Below are 20534 nucleotides of genomic sequence, written 5' to 3'. Positions count from 1 at the left end.
AGCCTCAGTCACTGTTTTTCAGTGAGACATCCTGAACATCAGAGTAGGTGAGGAAACTCATAGGAAAGAAGTGCTGAGATCCCACCGATTTTCTGGCATACGTACACTGAGACTGTAGACGAGGGGAGGTGCCACCCACATCCCCAAAAGCATTGCAGCATTTTGAGATGACTGAGCCTGTGTCACAGCCACTTCAAGGCAGATATGTTTTATCTCATCACCTAAAGCAGAAGAAAACAAACAGAAGCTATGAAGAAATTTTTTACTTGAAATTTGTTCTCTACTCATAAAATAAGGCAAGTAATTTTTCCACCTCAGCAGGACTACATTAACCTTCGCATTTCTAGAGATGCTGCTTAAAGCTTTTATCATATACACTCTAAAAGTCCCTTCTCCCTGTTCATGTACTATCAGCGAGAAGTCTCTGGATTTTTCCAAGTTTCCTTCAATTCAATCAAGAAGATAGATGTGGGAATGAGGAAAAAAAAAAAATTAAAATATTTTTTCTAGATGAAGAAAAGATTTAAGCTGCTGAAGAAGAAATGAGTCCACATTTCTTCCTGATAAGTTCAGGAATAATTAGCATTTGTCTCATGCTTATACTCTTTCATATACTATATGCTCATTCAAAAAAAACATTTATGTCACAGAACAGAGCTTATTGACCGTTACGGCTGCTGAAGTTTGGACATAGTATTCTCCCGAGTTACATGTGGGAAGATCTTAGAATACGTGCACGTTATTATGGTTGCGGAATACTTTTTACTGGGCTGTCTTTACAGTGCACTAATGACTGGGACAAACTGTTTCTTAATACCATAATTACTCAAATATTTTGAAGAGGTACTTTGTGCAGTGGTATGGCTTCCATGCAATTCACTATTGTCATAGCAAGAGAAGGACAAAGAATTTAAGTATTATACTGACATTTAACGCATAAGACAGAAGATGCATTATTGTTAAATGCTAGTATAATATTTAAATCAGTGCTTTGCTAGTTAAATTGTTATTTCAGTAATGAAAGTGGTGAACAACATAGCATAGCTTTTGTATAATTTGCTAACATTAGTTCATGAGTAGGACAAAGAGTCTGAGAACCCTAACATCAGGCTCTCTTCATTTGCCAAACTTAGAAAGGGGGAAATTGTTGGAAGATACTTCGGTAACCATTCAAAATCTTTTCTCACTAGCTTGGACTACTAAATCACGTGTTCTGATGTGGTTATGACTGTTCACTTCAGAGCGCTACTGAATAACAAACCAGTGCCACCTAAAGCATATTAAACTCTTTCTGCTCTATAACTACAGCAGTAAACCTCGTAAGACGGGAAAGCAATCTGTTGTCTTCAATATGTTTACAGATGAATAAATATTCACAGTAGAATTAGTAAAATGTTTAAGGTTCATGAAAATAGTCATGCATATACAGATATGAATAACAGTGACTTAGACAATCTGAGAGAAAGGACCATAGTCTATTTTTCATAAAAATGTTCATGATGTAGCTGTTCCAGAAAAACTGTTTCAGAGTTTCACGTTTCTAGGTTGACTAACAGGTCATAATAAAGTTGTCCAATATTATACTTTCTAGCTCAACATGAATAATGATCGCTAGCACATAACAAGAGCTATTTATGCATGCATATGTAATCTAAATACAATTTGCAACTTCTATAACACTACAGATGGACAATTAAGAGAAATTAGTTATGTATATAAAAAAATCAAAAAATGAAAAACTAAAAAACAAAAAATCCCCCAAACAAAAAAATCCAAAGCACAAAAAACCAAAAACAGAAAACCGAAAACCCAAAACCCACCAAAAACAAAAAAGAAACAAGAAACAAAAACAAAAAACAAAAACAATAACAAAAAACAAAAACACAAAAAAACCAAAAAAACCCACAAAAAATCAAAAAACCAAAAGCAAAAAAACCCAAAAAACAAAGAAAAACAAAAAACCCCAAAAACAAACAAACAAAAAAACACACACAAAAACCAAAAAAATAGTAGTCTATGATGCTGTTTAAATTCAATAAAAATGTAGGCACAAAACTGAGGTACTGTTTCCTCTGGAACTCCCCTGATTTACAAAAGTCAAACTCCTAGGTAAAAAACAGGAATAAAAAAAAATTCCCCATGCTTATAACAAGTTTCAGCTATTCATAAGGTTGCACACAAATTTGCATCAGCATGGACTGCAAAGCTCAGTATAGGATAGTCTTACTTATTCTTACCAATCACTTTACAATCAATTGCAAGAATACCAAGTAAAGCAGAAATTTCAGCTCAACTATCAGCAAAAACATTTAATATGTTGACAAATCTTTACTTATCTAGCAAAGTAAGTTTCTTATAGGATAGTTCAATGATTTGTAGTGCTTTAGATACAAGCACTCCATAAAAATAAAATAACCCTCAGAAAGATAAAAGAACAACCTACCCTTTCCTAGCTCTATAGCACATAAATTTAAATACAATAGCACTTGCCTAGCCCAGTTGTAAGAGAAACTGCAAAGCCAGCAATAACAATTACATAAATTAGGAGAAACAAAACTCAGTAGAATCAAACGAGGGAAAACAGAACTTTATAGGTGTTTTTAAGGAAAGGAGTTTGAACTCAGACGTTTGCATCAACAGAAACTGGTATCAAAAGATATCCTGACTAGGAAGTTACTATACAAACTGTTCAAAATCATAATTAAGGGACAAAGCTATTCTTCAACATGAGGAAAAAACAGTCCTAAAGAATGCAATAAGATATCTGGATCACAATGCAAAAACATATATGCTTCTCTCAATATCCAGTATGATTTAGTAGACGCCATTTTTCTGATTAGCAACAGCTAGATGAACTGCTGAGCATTTCAAATTTCTGATACAGTTGCCTGCATCCTCCAATATGAGCAATGAACCTGCATTTAATACACAGTCAAAATAAGATGCAGTCAGTTGCTAGTTTAGGCTCTTCTGGTCCAAACTCACCAATGTTTTAGGGAACTTCCAACCTGGCTCTAAATTTCCTAGCTCTGATCTTCTCTAGTCTACTCTATTAGTAATATGTCCACATCCGATGTCTCCATAGAGTGACTGCAAATATATGCTTGCAAACATTTAAAAAGTTGGCCTCGAAAGCACAAAACACTTTCATTCCTGAAGTAATTCGTGGGCTCTACAGTTTGTGAAAGCTGTATTAGTCTGCAAGTCTTATGAGAAGAATGAAAAAAGCTCCAAGAAACTATGAAACTCACCAAAGTTTAGCCTCATCAAAGGAGAAAGAATGGATGCCCAGTTCACAGGCGGATACTGGTGACTTTCTCCAACTAATGCAATGGGTGACAGAGCGACTTTCACCAGCTGAGCTGGGACAGATTCTGGGCCTGCAACAGAGCAGTCAACCACAGTCTGAATTTTATACACATATATTTGTTTAAACAGCTCAAGAAAGATATGTGAATACAGTTCATCATTTCATACTGCACTAAACACCAGTTTATAGTGAAAATTGAAGAGCATTATAAAATTATTTAGCATTTTTCTATTTGTAGGTGAGAACTACCTGTCACACTTGTAATCAGCAGTTACATTTTCTAATATAAGTTGTCTACTTCAAAAGTGTTTTTGTTATTGATAAATAGTAACTTTCTGGTCTCTCACTTGAAGCAGTTTAAGATTTTATTACAGGTATCCCTCCCTTAGTTGGGTAAGTATCTTTGCATTTTGGCAGTAGAAGAACATTTATTCAGATCTATACGGGAAATGATCTAAAACAGGTAACTGTGAGCTAACTCAATAATAAGTCCTCCTGGAAACAAGGCATAGGTACTTTTTACCTCCTGCAAAAGTAAAGCCGGCTTAAAAGAACAGCACTGAGCTCATGCAGTTACGCACAGGAATAATCTCCTGCGTTTTATCTCCATTAAGATTATATTCCAAAATCAGTCTGTCTAGCATTGTTCACATGAGAGTGTCCTTTCTTCAGGTTCACGTGCCTTTACCACAGCGTACTAACCAACTTGACTGATGCATAGAACACTTAACCACGTATCACTAAAATAACGGTTAGAAGAAAGTTTGCCTGATGACGGAGTAGCCCTGAGGGTACATGCAAAGATTTAAAGTGATTTGGCTTTCATTCCCATCATCACAGGCAGAGTGGGGTGCGGGAAGGGATAAGGATGAAAAAGTCGGAAAAATTCAGCAGAGAAAGCTAACGCCCAACTATATCATCCTGTGCTCTTTGTGAATGTAATTCATTTTTTGTTTTAAAAGTCTCTGCAGAAATATTTAGAGGTTTAAGTCCTAAGTTAGTGAAGCTCAAATTACTATCTAGAAAAGTTCTTACAGTAAATAAAAGTAGGGTGTTAGGGTCACATTTTACAACCATACCAGTTTTCCTAGAGAGCTACTGTAGTTTGATCCTTCTCACCTTTCTTTCCACCTTCAATGGCAAAGTCAATAGCTGCTCTGATAAAGCTGTTTTCAGGCAAGTAGCTAAAATCTGGAGGAACTGAGAAGACAAACAGGCTCTGTATATAATAAAACTTGTCAGGATAAATGGTGATGTTAAATTCAAAAGTCAAAGTGAACTATGTTTGAGCTAACTCCAAGTCTGTAACTGATTTAAAATGATTACACCAAAAGGCTCTTGATAACCACACTGGCCTTGCCGATTTTTTTTTTTTTTTTTTTTAAGGTAAGCTAAATATTAGTGTTAGTGAGAGGTGCCAGGTCTGAGAAACAAATTCATTCATCAGCAGAAAAGCTAGTGGTAACCATTTTCCTAATATATATGAGGCCGGTGTGAGTCAGGCTTTAAAAAGGGAGCGCTTCAGAAGTTAAGACAAGTGCAGGCATTCCATATCTATCTAACCTCAGGCACCTCTGCTGAGGCTATCCAGAAGCAGAACTCCAAGAGCATTCCTTAGGGATGAGGAAATTTATTTGCACTTCATGTTATTGAGTCTAGCTTTGTTCACATGGCAGTGAACAGCCTCCACTTCATTAGTTCCCTCCTGTTACTCATATTTCATCCATGGTCTAATCCTGCTTTAATTTGACCTAGTGGATACTGAAACAGCACCAGAAGGAAATGGCGTATCAGCCGAATATGAATTTCTTTCTGTGTTAACAGCTACATTAAAAGGGTACAGAAACTAGTATTAGACTTCGGCTAACCAGAAAGATCTCTTCTAGAAAAATACTCTTTCGAAAAATTAGCCCTTTTTTGTTCTTACTGACTGTTTTTTTCTGTGTTGGCTTTTTTAAACACTGGGAAGTGCTGAAATAAAGAGTAGATTAATCAGCTCTCAGGCCTTGGAGTGGATAACTTAGATGCCAAATACATCTGTCATAAGCAATTTAAAATCATTTATAATTTACACTAGGAGTTTTAAACAGAATAAAAACAGAAGTAATAAACAAGTTTGACTGGAACAACTTAGAATCTTACTTCAACATCACAAGTAAAAGTGGACGAGGGGCATACTGCTCAGCACACCGATTCCTGCTTTTGTGTTCTAGCTTTTGGTTCGACACATGAGATCACGAGCTCTCTGGTTCAAAGGCTACCATATCATTTAATATGGGTGCACTGTGCAGTCTGCAGCTTCTAATGTGTCCCCTTGCTCCCTTCTTGGTTAGGTGCTACTGCTATTTGTTCTTTAAGCAGCAATAATGCAGAAGCTTACCAGATGCCCTGCTCTGGGTAGAAGACAAACAAGACATATGAAGGTGTCCCAAAAGCCCTGCTGCATTTGTCTGAAGGCCAATCTGTCCTGAAAAACTGATTATCTGTGGAGACAATACGTCACCAGTTGGTCAGAAAGTCTCAAATTAATGCTGCATCGCCTCGCTGAAGCTAGACACCGACATTATGCACCTTCTCCACACAGAACCGTCTTGTTTGTGCAAGGTGTTACAGTGCCATACTGCATTATCCAGAGCAGGAAACAGAGGAAACCCCCTTACCTGGGTAAGGGTTCTGATGACTTCATTGAGTTTACTTTGAAACTGGGAAGACTGAATGCTCTCAGATTTCAGCTGCCAGAGAAAAGAAGATATTCTGTGAATTTCATAAGGGGGAAAAAAGGAAACAACAAAACACAAAACGGGTGCTGAAAATAGAGATTACATTTGTACATATATATATATTTTTTTTTTGAGACGCAGAGGATAAGAGGAAAAAGCTTACAGTGCCATAAGCTTTTCCCCAATGGCACCGTGCATGGGCCATATAATGGGAAAACGGAAGAGACCCATTTGGTACAGACCCAACATTACTTGCTGTTGCATTAATGGAACGCCCTGGTATGTGATCACTGCTACAAGGATGCACGGATGTAATCCCATCTTGCTTTCTAGTCCAAATCTTTAACTCAGTTTCTACAGGAGACAAAGGTACTGTGTGCTTGAATATTCTCACCTGTATCATGCCTCCTTCAGAACCCACCAGTGCAACTAGCCCATTGACAGCAGCCAGACGCTGCATTGTTGGAGAGCCCTGAAAGTATAATTCAGGATCAGTGCAACATTCAGGTCATACAGCACTAGCTGTACCACAATACACTTGTATACTTTCAAGAAAAGGCTTTTGTTCCAACCTAAAAAAATGAGTACTATCACTTCTACACCTCCCAGCCCAGTAACTTTTTTCAGGTCAGCCTCCTGCAAACTGTATCATTTGTCCTCCCACTCTTCCTGAATGAAAGGTTTGCATTATACAGAACTTGTCCCCCTCCCAGTCTGAAATCATCATGCATTTCTCCCTGACAAAGCACTTCCTTCTAGCACGCTCAACTCCCCATAAAATATGCCACGGCAATTTAATTCTGAAACATTTTTTCTTTTATTTGGACTTACCTTCAGCTCCTATCTTAAAAGTTTAAATTTAGAGTTTGCTTTTATATATATAATTTTTGGTGCAACAAGATAAAATATCGTGACTGAACAGCAAGCAGAAAAAATGAATACATTTTAATCCACGCTCCAATCAGTTACATTAGCAGTGACAAGTGCTGTCTTCAAACCACCCAGAACTGTTCAGCTCCACCTACAATGCTGTAAATGCAGTCAGAGGCTACAGTGCAACGCTTAGTATTCCTGGAGCATACAGAAAGCAATTACCAGATCTTGAAAACAGAACAAGAGCAAATTATTGCTTAATAAAACAACCACTTAAGAGGGTAAACTTAAAATACACAGCTTAAAAAGGAAAATCACCATTCTGTTAGTCTAATTTTTTTGTTAAGTAGAACCTTAAATCAAGATGCCTTGTGAAATTATAACCTGAATCTCATCGTTGAATATTGCTTAAATGAGTAAAGATATCTGAAGTAAGATCTCATAGGCCAAAGTTTTTCTTATAAACCAAAGAAAGCTTTTTTTTATTTTAGTAAAGAGTCCAGAGATATATTCTTGCTCCCAAACATCAAACAACATGCTTAAATAGTCCCAATTTTTCCTAGCATTACTCCAGCAGAAGCAAGAAAAATTATGCCTCTACAATTCATTTAAAACACAGATTCCCCAGCCTATGAATTCAAATTCCCTTACCTCTGCAAGTACAATTTTAATCCAGGCTGGCATTAGCCTGTTACTCAGGTCTTCAGCTTTCCCATGACCACAAGCTGACAAACCATGAACAATCGTACCTAGAGCTAAAGCAAAACCGGATGTCTGTAAGGTAAGAAATACACATATTAATAAACAGATCTTCCAAACGACCATGTATTCTTCTTCTAAAAAGAAAAACCAAATCATACAACATTTCTAAGGCAGCACTTCCCCTAAATTTACTCGATAATAGAAGACATGTCGTCTTCAAAAACATTGGATGCTTTATTATTTTAAGTACTTGCTCATGTTAAGTGACATAGGATTTTCTAAGACTGGCACCCGTCTCTGGCACATACACTGTTCTGGAGCCTTATTTTAGAGTGGACTTCCTGACGTGAAGATGAAAAGCAGCTGCAAAGGTAGTTTAACCTGACTTGCCATTTTCCAGATAAACATACTAGACAGATGGCCATTGTCATAGCTGACTTTGATTCTAAATGGTTATGTTTTTTCTCTTTTCTTTTTTCTTTCTTTTTTTTTTCCTTCTCCTGGCAAGCATTTAACAAAGGAGGAGAACAAGTACTGAAATACAGAGATTATTTTGGTCATTTTTACAGTGTGATCCTAAAACACTGAGGGATGAAAGAGATACCCAGAAGTAGTGGTTATGAGGTACTGTCTGAAGTCTAAGAGAAAGTAAAATTTCAGAAAAGCACAGATGTATTTTCCTACCAAGGATCTTAAGAAAAATGTTTTAGAAAAAACAATATTTGGTAAGGCACCGGAATTAAACACACTATGAATTCAAAGTACAAAATTCTCTTTTAAATCCAATCAAACATACATAAAATCTGTTTTTGCTTCATCCTTTAGTATTTGCTATACAGCTATAGGCAATGTATCAGTGGAACAAATGGTTATCATGGTAACCGGTATGCACAACACACTCAAATGTTAGTTAATGCTCAAAATAGATCAATATATTTTCTTCAGGTGATGGACTGGGTAGAACAGTCTGCAGTGTTAAATACTGAAGAGACAGACAGAAACGAAGCAAAATCCAAACTCCGAGTATGACCTGCTGATTATTTTCCACCAAAGTCCGCAGCTTGTTCATGGCCTCCTCAGCCTCTGCTGCTTCTATGATTCCAACACTGAAAGCAGAGACACAGGAACAGGCCACAGAATAGGCAAGGACCTGAAAAACAGAATTGTTTCATTCGGTTACCCAGAGTCTGATCAAATTCACACATACACACAAAAAAAGGAGGCTCTCTTTACTTCCTCAGGGAGGTTTTATTCTACCTGCTTACTACAGCAGCAAGATCCTATCATAAATTCTTGAACTTCAACTCAAATAGAAAGCAGCATTTGCTGCTACAGTTTTGGAGTTCTTTGTTTTTCTATGCATCAGCCTGAATTTAGACAGTATTTATATTTACTGTCTCTCCAGAGAAAATGTTACCCTCCTTGATACAAACTAAATTATTTGCTGTAAGAAGCAAATTTTATAATTCTGTCTGCTGCTGTTTCTTTGTCCAGAGGTGGTATCTGCTGTGAGGACGGGGCCTGTGCATTCAGCAATAGCTCTCACACAACTCCTCAGTGCCGGAAGCTGAGAAGCATCACTCTAAACTTCATTCCTTTTCTCCCTGTAAGCTAGTGGTAAGGTCTTCAGTCTTTATTTGACAGCTCCAACGGTGGTAAAGGGATGCTGGTTTTACTGTGTCATCAGAATAACGTAGGACAGAATTTATAAAATACCACATGTAACACATACTTCAACGAGAAAATTAATCTGTAGGAAAGGCAGGCTGCTGAGAGTACGCGATTTGTAAGTCATGGAACAATGTGCTAGCATGATAAAAAAGCAATGGCATCTTCAGTTTATATTTTCAGATGTTTATTGTTTCTAAGAAAGATTCATCACCTATGCTGACATTTCAAAAGTACAGCTAGAGCCTGGAAGTACTTCTGGTTTTGTTTATTTAGGGCAAAATCCTGACCTTCCACAGAAATGAAGTTACTTTCTCAGTAGGAGTTTGTGATCACTATCTATTTGAGCATACACAGCGTGCTGTGATCCAATCAGTGCTATCAGCAGGCCCATAAGGCCAGAAGAGGAGCATGTAATAGAACAGTCTCCCACACACAACATACAGGACCAGGCTCACGTCCGCATGCAGAAGCGATCACAAGTGACACTGCTTTTCCGTTCTTCACCCTCAGACATGGGGGGTAAGGAAATGAAGTCTGAACCTTCAACAGAACAACTGTGCCAACTGTTTAGCCTAATTTGTACAAAACTAAGCAACAAAACAGCGCATGACTAAGTGAATTAGACAGCCACTACCTACCGGGCAGGATTGCCAACACTTGGGCTTGGAAGAAGTAATGCCCATATTCACAGAACCACAGAATCGTTTAGGTTGGAAGGGACCTCTGGAGATCATCTAGTCCAACCTCCCTGCTCAAGCAGGGTCACCTAGAGCATATTGCCCAGGATCACATCCAGACGGGTTTTGAATATCTCCAAGGAAGAGGACTGCACAAGCTCTCTGGCCAACCTGTTCCAATGCTCTGTCACCCTCACAGTCAAGAAGTTTTTCCTCAGCTTCAGATGGAACTGCCTGGGTTCAGTTTCTGCCCGTTGCCTCTTGTCCTGTTGCTGGGCACCACGGAGAAGAGGCTGGCCCCATCCTCTCGACACCCTCCCTTCAGATACTTGGACACGTTGATGAGATCACCTCTCAGTCTTCTCTTCTCCAGGGTGAGCAGGCCCAGCTCTCGCAGCCTTTCTTCAAAGCAGAGATGCTCCAGTCCCCTAATCACCTTCGCAGCCCTCCGCTGGACTCTCTCCAGGAGTGCCATGTCTCTCTTGTACTGGGCAGCCCAGAACTGGACACAGCACTCCAGGTGAGGCCTCACCAGGGCTGAGGAGAGGGGCAGGATCTCCTCCCTTGACCTCCTGGCAACACTCTGCCTAATGCACCCCAGGAGACCATTGGCCTTCTTGGCCACAAGGGCACCCTGCTGCCTCATGCTCAACTTGTCGTCCACCAGGACTCTCTGGGCCTGCTCTGCAGAGCTGCTTTCCAGCAGGTCAGCCCCCAGCCTGGACTGGGGCATGGGGTTATTGCTGCCTAGGTGCAGGACCCTGCCCTTGCCTTTGCTGAACTCCATGAGGCTCCTCTGCGCCCGGCTCTCCAGCCTGTCCACGTCCCTTGGAATGGCAGCACAGCCCCCTGGTGTGTCAGCCACTCCTCCCAGTTTAGTGTCATCAGCCAACTTGCTGAGGGCGCACTTTGTGCCTTCCTCCAGGTCACTGATGAATACATCGAACAAGACTGGGCCCAGCACTGACCCCTGGGGGACACCGCGAGCTACAGGCCTCCCACTGGACTCTGCGCAGCTGACCACAGCCCTCCGAGCTCTGCCGTCCAGCCAGTTGTCAGCCACCTCACTCTCCACTCATCCAGCCCACGCTTCCTGAGTTTCCCTAGGAGGATGTGATGGGCGACAGTGTCGGGAGCCTTGCTGAAGTCCAGGCAGACAGCATCCCCTGCTCTGCCCTCATCTACCCAGCCAGTCATTCCGTCATAGAAGGCTATCAGATTGGTCAAGCATGATTTCCCTTTGGTGGATCCATGCTGACTACTCCTGATCACCTTCTTGTCCTCCAGATGCTTAGTGATGACCTTCAGGATGAGCTGTTCCATCACCTTTCCAGGGATGGAGGTGAGGCTGACAGGCCTGGAGTTTCCTGGCTCCCCCTTCTTGCCCTTTTTGAAGAGTGGAGTGACATCGGCTTTCTTCCAGTCCTCAGGCACCTCTCCTGATCTCCAGGACCTTTCAAAGACGATGGAGAGTGGCCTAGCGATAACATCCGCCAGCTCCCTCAGCACTCGTGGGTGCATCCCATCGGGGCCCATGGATTTATGGATGTCAAGTTTGGACAAAAGATCTCTAACCTGATCCTCCTATTGGAGGATATTGGACCTCTCACTGCAGCAGACCAAAGCTCTCTCAAGTATAGAATAGTAGCTCAGTCTTTTATTGTTCTGAAAGAGCCTTTAGGGCATTTCAAATATAGTAATATTTATCCTAAGGGTCCTGGCCAAACTTTACTGCTGTAATTATCTTTGCAATTCCTTATGGAGATTTTAACTGAAAAAGGTAGGTTATACTTCTCATCCCGAACTACTTCATGATGTTAAACAGCTGCTGTATTTCATCCCAACAGTTGCTGTATTGAGCCCTCTACAGAGTTTGCACATCAGTTTAACTTCAGTAAAGCACTCTGATATCCTTAGGGAGGGATAAACGATTTCATGGCTATAAGTCATGTTAACACATGATCCATAAACAGCAAAAGGCTAATCTACAACACACAGAGTGCCAAAAAAATTAAAACTCCATAAAATCATACCTTTAATACAAAAAAGAGCTTTCACAACAGTACCAAGAAGGAAAAAGAAATGAACGTTACCAATATCTGTTAAATCCCTTAGAAAAACAGAGGATTATGAAAATCAGCTGTTCGCTGCTGTGGGTTTATACATGACAGGCAGAGGTTTTCACAGCAAACACCTACTTATTTTCATCCTTGCTTTCTGTTACCAACTTCTCTATAGTTTTATCAGCTTTCCATTTCAAGTTTTGGTATAAGGAGCGGTATCAGAACTTAACAGTATCTTGGCAAAAGATATTGAAGGGCATGCTCAAACCTAGCACAGCTCAGATCAAAAGCAATGCTATAATTAGAGCAGAAAATACAACTGTAGCAGCACTCAGCAGTGCAAGGTTCACATTAGCTAGTGACAGCAACTTTCAAAGAAAGACCTAGATGCACAGTTACACAGTTCCCAACTTTCAGTAATTTCACTATGAGATAAGGTCCTAAAGAAGCACTTTGAATAATGATTTTATATCTTATCAGGCAATTTCTTAATATCTGTGCTGCATTATCGGTTATTCTAAAATTGATCTGTTCAATAGATATAAAACGAGGCTGATAGGGTAGAAACCATTAGAAGCCAAGGATTCCAGTACAAAAGGGTGCATTAAATACCCTATGGATATAAAGCTTCATTAAAGAGCTGAGTTATTAAAAGGAGAAAATAAAGATAAAGGAAGATTTAAAATCTGTGATAAAACAGACCATACCTCCTGGACCCATCTGCTTTGGTCCTCGCTGCCATCCAAGTAGTTACGGAGCTTTCGCAGTGAAGCAGAAACATGTACTCGTGATTCTGTTTGGCTGCTGTGACTCATAAGTGAGAGAACAAGTCCTACTCCCAAAATACATCCAGTGCTTAAAGTAAAGACAAAAAAAAAAAAAAAAAGGGATTGAGGGTGCCTTGGCTACTTGGAACTCTTTTTCAACACCAAAGTAGTCTGGATTGCTAAGCCGTAAGAACTCTTTGCCCTCACTGATAATTAGCACAGTTCATTTTACAAGCGATTTTCATTTCATACTGAGATGATCCTTTTAAGGAGGCACAGGATGAAAGGAAAGCATAAGAAGAACAGGTAGGTTCAAAACAACAAGTCATATATAAACAGCTTCCTTATTTCTTCTACTTTGGAAGAACCAACAGTCCTGTGAACAAATACATCATCTGGCAGGAGGGAAAGTATGGATCCAAACCTTTCCATCTGATTCACATCAATATCCCAAACTCTATGATACCCCAATCAAACACAGTAATTACAGGTCTGCTTTTAGGGTCTGCTTCTCTCAGTCTCTGCTGATGTTCTAGTTTGCAAAAATGATTAAGTTACTGCTTGAGCCAGACAGCAGCTAAGAAGGCTATATGGTCATGGTATTCAGCTGCATTTCAGAATTTAAGAATTCAGTACCTATTCTAACCCCTATGAATTAAAATATAGGCACACAACAGCGGATCAACTTCAACAGGGCAGACATATCCCGCCAGAACCAACAATTTGATGCAGAGGATACTCAAAATTTCAGTGAGGAGCACATAGGTTTAAAGTACGTAATCTAACACGGCAGCTGATGAATGCTTTCATGGTGCCTTACCTCTTTTTCAGATTTTGACCAGAAATTCCACTCTTGACCTGAGAATACTTTCTTATTCAGTTTAGCACCTATGGCTCCCACAAAGAGTTCCAGTTTACACAAGTCTTCAACTCTGACACTAAACAGTTTCGTCAACAAATTCCCAACCAGCTAGGGCTCCTGTCACAAGATACTAGGAGCACAATGGATACCCACTGCTCTGAAAGGTCTTCTCACTGCACAAACACATTGCCGAAAGCAGCAGCTGTTAGCTGAAGATGAAGGTCCCCTTTCCCTTGTGAACCTCCCTGAGCATGCCAATGACCAACACTGCACATAGTAAAGTCAACTGAATGTGGCTAGTGTATTAGGTGCTCTTTTAAGGTTGTGCTATCCAATTAAAAAAACGGGAAAAGTAATTGCTTTTCCTCAACTAAATAAAAAATAAATTTCTGAGAATAACTTCAGTCAGCTTTAAGCTAACATCTTTCAACAAAAATATGGGATGGGGGGAGATGAAAATGACCAACATGGCTAGAACACTGGGAGCGGTGTCTCTGCAGAACAGCCCCACCCTTTTTTTCTGGTGAAAAACATGCAACAAACCTCTGGAATCAGTATTTATAAATAAGCAGTATACCTGAATTCATGAACAGCCAACAAAATAAGGACATGGCTTAGGGAAATCTGAATCACACACACTTTTACTGTACTACAGGTTTAAAAAAATTCACAGAAGACTACTAGGTTCCTAGTTAGAGTTACAATTTTTTTTTATGTCGCTGTCACTTTGCAAAGACCAAAACATAGTGCAGGACTGAAGCAAGAGTAAAATTTCACACACACACACACCCCTCTTTTGTAAAGTAAAAAGAAAAAATTTCACAAGATTAGCAATCTTCAGCAATCTTTCTTACTTGGCCATCTTGTTTGTCACCTACCTAAAATGAACATTCACTTCACCTGCATGACATCTCAAATTTCCCAATATGTACCAAGTGTTTTACTGCCAGTGTATCAGATACACAGCACTGCTGCCACTACCCATCTGTGAATTTATTGTCACCTCTCTGAACACAATAGCTTGGAAACATACTGGGCATACACTTCTATCATGTCACAGCACAAAAGACTGAGCAAATGAGCAAATAGTGAAACAAAAAGTTTTATATCTCCAGATGAAGAAAAAAATTGCATTTTGAAGGGCTAAATGCTGATAATCCTGAAGTAACTGGGAGTTTGGCACGTTTCTCTAGGAAGGGTATAAAATTCTGATGACGGTTTCTGGTTGATATGGATTTCAGGCATTTTCAAACAGCTACAGACCTTATGAAAAGTCCATAAAAGCAAGTCAGTTTATTGCTCTGAACAATAACTTTAAAGAAAACTACTGCGTATGTCATGTTTCATAGTAACTTGGCTCTTCACTACACCTTTACTCAACACTTAAGAATCAACATTCATCATTTACTCAATATTTCTCCAGTATTTGTTTTAGTAGATACACGCTAGCTCTGCCACGCAATGACTTTATTTTAAAAGCCATGTTTTTAAGGCTGTTGTAGAAGGGAAATGCAACGGGCAAGCCAGAAAATATTACCACTTCTCGGTATTCTCTATAGCTTTGTACAAGCAGACCCGTCAAAGGTCAGGGCTAACCCCATCTTCAACATGCCATGTTTTTCTTTGACTGCAGAAAGGAGAAAAAGCACAAAGCAAAACCTTCCAACACAGAGACCACATGTTCTGCTGCATTTGCTACCCATATGCTGTTACAACTGGATGCCTGCCTTTGATTTAGTTCTCATTCTTTTTTCCCAGTACACTCAGATTGATTTGAGATAATATATTCAATATAATCTAGGTAAGTAACTGGAAAAATTGTTAACATTTATGAATGCTAACACTTGCTGAACCTTCTCTTAGTCTCTATCTATAATAGGCTTGGGAAGGAAAATGAGCAGTAAGTCTGACAAAATTTAGTCGCATAAAGAATTGTACAAAAATACTTTCAAAAAATCACGTTACATACACGTTTCATCATACATACATCACCAAAAACTGACATATCAGTATCTATTTTTAAACTGTAATTATTTCATTTTCTACCTAACTTATGGGGAGATTTAATGTCCGCTTCACACATCTCTGGATAAAGTCTAAGTGCCTTCTACTTAAGATCAGGCCCTAAGGCTCTGCAATCGCTTAAACTGGTTCAGATAAAGACTGAAGCAGTATAGTATTCATATATACTTATTTGAGATGGTTTCTCCCCCTTTAAAGATGATGAGCTTCACTGATTTTCTTTCCTGCTTGGCTGAAGATAGACGAAAGAGTACTGAGTTAGAAGCATTATTCTCATAGTGGCATTTTCAGAGAGAAAACTTTTTACAGTGTTTCATGTAGCTTACACAGATGTACAGACCCTTACGGCACATAAGTAGACTCCCATCATGCTAAAGCATTGGCTTAGGGAAAAAGATACCTGTTGCTTATTATTTATTAGTAATAGCTCTGTTTTCTTTATTCTTCTTTCCCCAAAATAATAATAAAAATTTTTAATTAAAAATTCAAAAGAAAATTCTCCTAAAAAAATCCTAAAAAATGCATATAATCAACATTCCTATCAATACTGACATTATCAGTGAAGTGTGTCGTGTGAGCTCCAGTTTGCATACCCAAACAATTTGTTAAACTTACTTATTATTTAGGTACTCAAGGCTTAAAAACAAAACAAAAACAGTAAGAACTTCTTTTTCTCAATAATGCTTTTCAACTTCACTTAACACCCTGAAGAAACATAACAGGAGGCAGAGAAACACACATCTTCTAAAACAATCAGGTGGCATGCCACCCTGCAGAAATTTATTGGTGAGCTAGAACATCTACTGTAACAGGATGGGAATGCATGAGGATGCATACATGCATGTGCATGTGCATTTATGCTGCCAGGTTAGGAATAGGAGGTGGACGTATGGGGAAACGGGAATTAGTTTATTTTCCACTAGATGGCAGCATGATACAAGATACTGCCTCTGACAATTTGGCAGATCAAAGCAGTCAGAGATCTCCTCTGAATTATGGAAGAATGATGAATTTGTACCGGGACTCTTACCAGCTATCCTGGAACCTATTAAACACAAGTAACCTCAGAGCAGCCCCATGAGAGGAAATGATTACTGCTGGCATTTAGAAAAAACAGAACTTCCTCCTTGCCCCATTTGTACGGCATGATATACCTGCTCTCAACAAACTTCCAAACTATTTTAACATTAAGTTTAGCACGGATAAAACACTCACGTCAGGTAAATGTAATGCTTATGTGCCACAATTGGCTGTGCCTATTTTAACTACAGGTGAAGGCTGGAAAAGTCCTTCCTTTAGAGATAACAGTAGTTCAGAAGTTGACACATGTCAAACTCAAATAGTCTGCAACATTTGCGGCTTTAAATTACTTCTTTCCTCATGAAGCAGAGTGCTCACACTGCACACGAATTTTAGAACTGGCTTTTAAAAATGTTCCTATTATGTTCAGCATAAGAAATTCTTTATCCCCCCTTGTCTTGTTTGCCATTGCTTCATATTTTTCTGTCTGCCTCCTGCTGTCAGGGGAGTCTAGTCTGGCTTTTCTGTGGGACTTTTAATCTTCAGCTAATAGGTCAGGCAAACAAGCAGCAACGGGTATAACAAAGTGATGCAGCTGATACAGCCACCTGTGCACCATGTACCTTACTTTGTGCCAGTCAAGGGACAATCTGAATCCTGACTAAGCTGTTCAAGTTCACAGCCCAGTGATGTGCAGCTGTGACTCCTTAAGAGCTTTTCAGAAGATCCACTGGAATGTTTCCCTTGAAAAGGGAAGAACTGAGTAGAAAAACATTCACAATCAAAGAAAAACCTACCCACCCACACTGAGGCTCACAAGACAATGCAGCTCCTTCCCTACTCTAAAGGGGAAATAGTTACCACAGAAGTGATGCACTACTGCGGTCACGTGTTCCTGCTGGGACTGTTCACCAGCAACAGATACATGTCAAATATTTATTTTATTGTGCAGATTATTCCTGGCTTGGCAACACTAGCAATTGTGTGATACTCTTCCATAATTTCTTGTCCTGCTGGTGGGCTGCTCCTCTCTTTGGGACACCTGAGGTGCAACTCCAGTTGATGAAACGAAATATATTTGCCTTCCTCAATATTCAACATGCCATCCACAGCTGTTAAATTAACAGCCTAGCTCACAGATAAAGGAGCCACGCAAAGCAGCTGCTCCTGGGCTCAGGCTGTAATGCACCCATATGCACATTCCTGTAACAGGCTCCAAAGCAGTAGCAGCTAGGCTGCGTTGAGTGTCTTGGCAATCGCTGAAGAGCGACAAGTAGGCACTTGAAGAACTATCTTTCATTAATGAACATGTGCAGGTAAAATGAGCAACTCTGCTCCCAGAACTCGTAGTATGCTCCCAATGCCTGTATACAAGACTGCAGATCTCTAAACACGACCAATGTTTTTTGTGTGGGCTGGCACAAAACAGTGTGGGTTATTTTTTCTTTTTCCCTTGCGCTAGGGACTGTACGGAAGAGGCAATGTATATGTATATATACCTAAATAAGCACAGTTAACTCAGAAGAAATGGTAGAGCCAGAGGAACAGGCATGAAGAACGTCACGAAATTCAGCTGGGACGAAGGTGCAGTCTTGCCTGGGCTCTGCTGCTGTAGCTGCGGGCAGCTCCATGGAGCAGCCTGAGGCTGGTGGCAGTGAGCAAGGCCAGGCCACGTGCACCAGGTAGTGCCAAGGCAGCAGCACCCAGGGCAATGCAAGCAGGGCTGGCCCAAGCGGGGCACATTTGTCCCCTTTGTTCAGTGCTCCTCGGCCCTGCCAGGCACCACCACCGGCTGGGGCCAGCGTGGGGAGGCGCCACCAAGCAGGAGGAGATGGCAGCAGCAGGGGGCACTAGGGGTTCAGGCTGCAGACAAGGAGAAACTTTTTCTGCACCGCAGAACAGCCTAGCAGCAGAGCCAGAAAGAGAGGTGGTGCTGGCTCCGCCCCTGGAGGGTGTCCAGCCCTGACAGGGTAAAGCGCTGAGCAACCTGGTCTGCTTTGGGCAGGGCCACGGACCTCCCAAGGTCCCTGCCAGCCTGCATGAGCCACTGAGTGCTCATGTACTCAGAAAGTACTCAGAAATAGGCTATTTCCTTATCTTTATACTCCTCTGTGCAGAATTTAGGGGTGAAAGCATTAATGAACAAAGTAGAGCTGAAAATAAAATATTATCACTAATGAAGAAAACTCACGTGTACTCCAGACTGGTGTCAAAGCAGCAGTCTTCCAGTGCATCCAGGGACTTCATTAGAAGTAAGTTCATCTGTTGACCAGGTACATCACTACAAACAGAACAGAACAAAAAATTAAAAATGCTCCAATATAGCTCTGCTCTTTAAACAATACAGGCTACCAGGCCTCCTGGTAAGACTGAACAGGCCACTAAATACATTTCTTTACTTGTTATAACAGGATCTCATATTGGTCTGTAAGCAGCAACTGCTCATGGGTGACACGTTCATATAAACGTATTACATATGCATAAACAAATAATATAAAGCATATTACATTCAGACCTTAACTGGTACCCCATATTGCTACAACACCCTCAAAGCAGCACACAACTTTTACAATATACATGACAGCAGAATGAAACTACATTTCCAAGTGCTGGAGAAAACAATCTCAGCTGGACTCTGTTTATAAACTGAAAATTCATTACAGTTTTGGATATTAGCTCCAGAAGTCTCTCTCTCTCTTCATCCCTTTGCCTGTGGAAGTCCTTATATCTCATTGCAAAGATGTCATACGGATCCCCTTTTAAAAAACACATGTCCACAGTCGTCTTAAGGTAGAAGACATCTTTAAGGTAAGTTATCCCTATGATTTGATATTAGCTATAGATACATCCTTATGAGTTTTACTGTTGGTCCATGTCAATACTTGGAAGAATATTTGAGGTTAAGCTTTGAAATTATACAAGGCAGTGGAAGAGTAAAATCTGATTTGTTTTAGTCCATATGAAATTTTTAGATAAATGTCATATTATTAATCTCAATTTCCTCCCGAGGGCCCCCCTGCCCCCCCCCCCAAAAAAAAAATAGGCTCACATACTTCAGGAACACCAAGATGAGCTAATGTCATTTTCTCAAGGGCCTTTTAGTGCTTGTCTATAGCTTAGTTGTCACTACTGCCCAATTATCCAGAGACAGTGCATCCCCAAACCATGCTGCTGAGTTGAAGACAGCAATGCATCAAGACAGCGATGCATGAGTATTAGAACAAGTGCAATGCTGCACGTTCTTTTAATGAAGGCAGATCCTCCAGAAACCTTAGTTTTAGAGCAAATTAAGAGCTGATTGTCAAATATGCAGCAGTTATGCAGGTATTAGAGATATATAGGCAGACACAATCCCAAGCAGTCAAGGGGTTGGAAGTATATAAAACCAAACCTATCTCTCTCAATTTCTTGGAATGATCTGAAGTTTGAGACCAGAATCCTGGAGTGAGGCCAACCTTCTCTAAAGGAGGCATTTTCTACCAACTTCAGAATATCCCTTTGCTGCCAACACAGCAGTAACAACACAACATAGGGACAGCTCATTATACCATTTCCCTTGCTGATGTGTCTCCCTCCACATGCGTAACTCACATGATGTTAAGTAGACAATAGTTTGCATACAGAACATCACTTAGAAAAGAACCAGTGAGAATTAGGAATTATTTTACCAAAAAAGTCTCCTAGGGCAGCTAACTCCCTTAAAAGGGCTATTTCTGTGGCTCTTTCAGCTGACTGACTTGCACAAGTAGTTTAGGATATCATAAAAATTAATCATTCATCTTGAAGGAACGGCAAAATGTTTAGAAGAAAACATTCAGCAGAGCACAGAAGAGGAAAAAACATGATG

The 20534-nt window shown here is 40.1% G+C and overlaps 1 protein-coding gene across 3 annotated transcripts in view; it reads right to left on the bottom strand.

The window, feature by feature from the left end:
- Positions 1-20534, bottom strand: part of FOCAD (focadhesin) — a 131792-nt gene that overhangs the window by 9759 nt on the left and 101499 nt on the right. For all 3 annotated transcript variants that reach the window (XM_068929137.1, XM_068929139.1, XM_068929138.1), the window contains exons 28-37: positions 18879-18968; positions 12724-12871; positions 8636-8755; positions 7555-7677; positions 6425-6502; positions 5971-6042; positions 5691-5793; positions 4430-4510; positions 3252-3380; positions 106-221 (exon numbers count right to left, since the gene is read on the bottom strand). In XM_068929137.1, coding sequence (XP_068785238.1) covers positions 106-221; positions 3252-3380; positions 4430-4510; positions 5691-5793; positions 5971-6042; positions 6425-6502; positions 7555-7677; positions 8636-8755; positions 12724-12871; positions 18879-18968 — 1060 coding nt within the window. The remainder of the gene's footprint in view (positions 1-105; positions 222-3251; positions 3381-4429; positions 4511-5690; positions 5794-5970; positions 6043-6424; positions 6503-7554; positions 7678-8635; positions 8756-12723; positions 12872-18878; positions 18969-20534) is intronic.

This window comes from Struthio camelus, chromosome Z (genome assembly GCF_040807025.1).
Source record: "Struthio camelus isolate bStrCam1 chromosome Z, bStrCam1.hap1, whole genome shotgun sequence".
In the NCBI taxonomy this organism is placed as follows: domain Eukaryota; kingdom Metazoa; phylum Chordata; class Aves; order Struthioniformes; family Struthionidae; genus Struthio; species Struthio camelus.
This window is presented reverse-complemented; position numbering and strand designations above follow the sequence as displayed.